The following is a 3,761-nucleotide window of genomic DNA, read 5'->3' as shown; positions in this document are numbered from 1 at the left end:
AAAAAAAAAACAAATAAACAAACAAATAAGAAAGTAGAATACAATAAAACTATTTTACTTAACAATCACTTCTAATAATTATAGTCTATTACATGTGGTTATGTTCTAATATCATTTTAGTAATATTCCACGTTCTTGTTTTTGTTCTATAATTTAAATTAATTCTAAATGGACATTCAGTCTTTTTTGACCTTCTTTTCTTTATTCCTTTTGTTTGACAACAAACTTCTTCAGTAGGAGATCCTGAACAACTACGATACTTTCCACTACATTGACACACAAGAACTACTTTCTTCTTAGTTCCATCTTTCATTGATTTATTATTACCACTACCTTTACGTAAAACTACTCCACACCCTTCAGCCCATTCAGTAAGTAATTTCATTGCTTCTTCATATGACTGAAACTCATTCTTTCCTTCATATTTTGTATATCGTTTAACGTCTAAATCTTTTGGAACAGTAAGTTCACTTTGGTTATAATTACCTGGAACACTTTGTGGTCGACTTCCATGCAATATTTCATTCTGGTTTGGAAGGGTGATTGGAGAAAACATTGATCGGTGTATTGGTTGGAGTACAACCTCTCCTGTTGCTGAAAATGGACGAGGACATCCCAAAGTACTAATTGGTTTAGTTGAAAATGTTGTAGTATTAATTGGAGAAAATAATGTTCTTTCAATCATTGGAGATATAGAAGTACGTTTTGTGGTATAAAGTTTAGAAGGCAATGTTGGTTGAAGGGAAGTTTCGTTTAAATTAGGAGTGTCTTGTCTCTCTATTTTTATTTCTGACATTTCCTGATCTTGAAAGGGTAATGAATGTTGTTGTGAAGATGTATTTGTTACATGATCGATTTCACTGGAATAATTATAAGTTTGATTAAAAACTGGAAGTTGTATAGAACCAAGTCTAGAAGAAATACAACAAGACATAGTTTCTTCATTAGGAAGTTGTATTTGTGTGTTTTGACTTATAGACAATTGGTGTGGACTATCCATTGTAATAGGTCTAAAATGACATGTTTGAGGTTGAACAACATCATTAAGATTTGGTTCTAACATTGATTCGTATTGATGTTCTGAACTTATTGGAGAGAAATGAGTATATCTAATTGGTTGTTTATTGAATTGGGTTTTTCTTTGATTAAATGGAGAATAATGTTGGTTTGTGGTATCAATAAGAGGAAACATCAATTATAAAAGGTTATTTCATTTTTGTTTTTCTCTCTTTTTATTTTCTAATAAGTTAAATAGAAATGAAGTAATTTTTACTATATTTGTATTATATTTTTTTATGTCTCTAAAAATAAAAAAAATATTAATAAAATTCTTTGTTATTTATTTTATTTCACCTTCCTTAGTTTTAAATGAAGAAAGAACGTAAAATAACGATAGTTTAAAATATTATTTTTTATTATAAATTTACTATAAACTATGAATAGATTAATGATGTTTCACACTATTTCTTCTTCTGTAGGAAGTTTTATCTCACCATCATCTTTAGAAAACGAAGTATCTTCAGTAATACAAATTTCTTTATCTAATTCTTCATCTATTTGATCAATATCTTCACTATTAAAAAATTCCTCTTCTGTTTCTTGTGCTTTAGAAATGTTGTATCTTTGTTCATTATCTAACCAACATCCATCTGTAAAAATAAATCCATCTCTCTTTTCATCAGTGATGATCATGATTGCAGTAAGTGCAACAAATTGAATATTTTCTTTTCTCTCACAAACTAAATAATATGATTCATCATCTCTCTTTTCTCCTAACTCAACATACCCAATACATTTTCCATTCTCTAAGACATTTAATTTTCCATATTTGTCTTGTTTAATTACAATTGAATCTGATTCATCTCCCCAAACAATTGAATTTTCATATATTCCTAAATACCATTTACCATGTACTAATTTTGCTGTAGAGTCATACGTTCCTAATAATCTAATGATTGGTTCACAATTTTCATTTCTTTGAACACTAATAACACTTCTTCGTTGTTTTTTACAATGAAGTATAACCCTAAAAAATGGAGTTCCTGGAATGACGTCTTTATTTGGTATTTCATTTAATAAACAAAGATAAAAGTAGTCTTTACCAAAGAGTTGACTAGTTAATGTTATTTCTTTAGAAAGATTCATTTTACTAAATAATAAAGGTGTGTTAATACAAAAATAATTTTGATTTTTAATACAGATAAGACCAACTTGACCAAAAGGCTCTTCATCTTTTTTTGGATATATTCCTTTTTCTTCTTGCAAATAAGCATATAAAATTCCATTCTTTAATTGCCATCTTGTACATCCTTTTTCTTTTTCTGTAATAGTAAGTTTGAATGGATAAGTTCGTTCATATGTTAGTCGCATATTTTTACCTATACATGGAACTCCAAGTATTGAACTAACAGAAATACAACAAGTTTGAGAAAGTACATCTGGTTCAATCATTTCAAAGAGTGTTTGATTTTGTTTATTATTATTTGGAACAAGAAGTATTTTATTTCTTAATATTCCAGGTACACAAGACATATATTGATATGTATTTTCATCAGACCCAATTCTATAAGAGAAAGTCCAATCACTAATCATCTAATTTATGATAGAAATTACTGATAATTTTAAGTTTTAATTTTACTGTTATCTTCTATTCTTTTCGTTTATTTAATTAGATATAAAAAAGAAGTTAATTGACAAATAAGAAACACAAAACCTTCTATTAGTTAAATAAAATTCCTTTAATTTAGAAAGTACATAATTATTTTTATTTTAAGTAAATTTAATACCATAAGAATTACCAAAAAGATTGATAAGTAGAGGATTATATTAATTGTTTCATCAATCACTGCATATTGTTCATTTCTTTTATTTTCTTCTTTTGTTTCTTCTTCATGTTCAAGAAAATGTTTTATTTTCTCTTTTTCTGCTTCTTGTCTTTTTTTTAAAATTGTTAAAACATCATCTTCTTGAGTAATTTCTTCTTCTTTTTCTTTTGTATCTTTTGAAATTTCATCATCTTCTAACTTTGTAAGTAATTCCTCCTTACTTTCACTATTTATTTCATTTGGAGTTATTACATTACTTTCTTCTTTCATAATCTCTTGATTTTGATTATTGTTATTATCTTTCTCGGTGATTATTTCATTATCTTTTTCTATATTTTCTAATTTATGTTCAATCTTATCAGAGTCTGACAATTTGGATGATACTTCTTTAGAAGTACTAGTTTTTGGTTGATGTTCAACACTTTCAGTTGAATTTTTTTTACTACTTTCATTTTCTAGCATAAATACTTTCTTTAATTCTTGGTGATTTGCACCACAAATAGGACAAGTGTAATATTGTGATTTTATAGCAAATTCTTTTTTTATATCTGAACAAGTTTCTAACCCACCAACAGCACCTGCTGCAGGGGTTAACATAAATGCTCTAATTGCTTCAAGCATTGAAGAGATACTCCAAACAGGAGTCCATGTTTCTGGATGAAATGAAGTAATAGAAAGACATATTTTTGTGTTAATAGCAAATCTACCATTTGGAGTAAAGAAATATACTTCAGGTGGATTTTTTGGATAGTCATAAGGGAAAACAAATTTACCATGATATATTCCTTCAGCAAAGTCTGTTTCACTTTGTCCTTTGAAACTAAAATGACATTCATGCACAGATGATTCAATCAAATAAATAGTCATGTCTGGTGGTGGTGATTTTAAGAAAGCAGCATATTCTCTTTGAAGTCGTTTAACACTATTCAAATTACT

General features: G+C 27.6%; 3 protein-coding genes across 3 annotated transcripts; all 3 read right to left on the bottom strand.

Annotated features, from left to right (window-relative positions):
- Window positions 1-88: 88 nt before the first annotated feature.
- ENU1_064760 (FAR1 DNA-binding domain containing protein) lies at window positions 89-1,192 on the bottom strand (the record flags this gene model as incomplete). Its single annotated transcript, XM_008858238.1, has 1 exon — window positions 89-1,192. One exon carries the CDS (start codon window positions 1,190-1,192, stop codon window positions 89-91), a length of 1,104 nt encoding a protein of 367 aa, XP_008856460.1.
- A 263-nt stretch (window positions 1,193-1,455) lies between these two features.
- ENU1_064750 (hypothetical protein) lies at window positions 1,456-2,592 on the bottom strand (the record flags this gene model as incomplete). The annotated part of the gene is made up of 1 exon (XM_008858237.1): window positions 1,456-2,592. One exon carries the CDS (start codon window positions 2,590-2,592, stop codon window positions 1,456-1,458), a length of 1,137 nt encoding a protein of 378 aa, XP_008856459.1.
- A 146-nt stretch (window positions 2,593-2,738) lies between these two features.
- On the bottom strand, window positions 2,739-3,761 carry ENU1_064740 (ubiquitin-conjugating enzyme family protein; the record flags this gene model as incomplete). Its single annotated transcript, XM_008858236.1, has 1 exon — window positions 2,739-3,761. A coding segment is annotated over one exon (1,023 nt), but the record flags the coding sequence as incomplete, so codon positions are not given.

Source organism: Entamoeba nuttalli (genome assembly GCF_000257125.1).
Source record: "Entamoeba nuttalli P19 unplaced genomic scaffold asmbl_3370, whole genome shotgun sequence".
NCBI classification, from domain to species: Eukaryota; Evosea; order Mastigamoebida; family Endamoebidae; genus Entamoeba; species Entamoeba nuttalli.
This window is presented reverse-complemented; position numbering and strand designations above follow the sequence as displayed.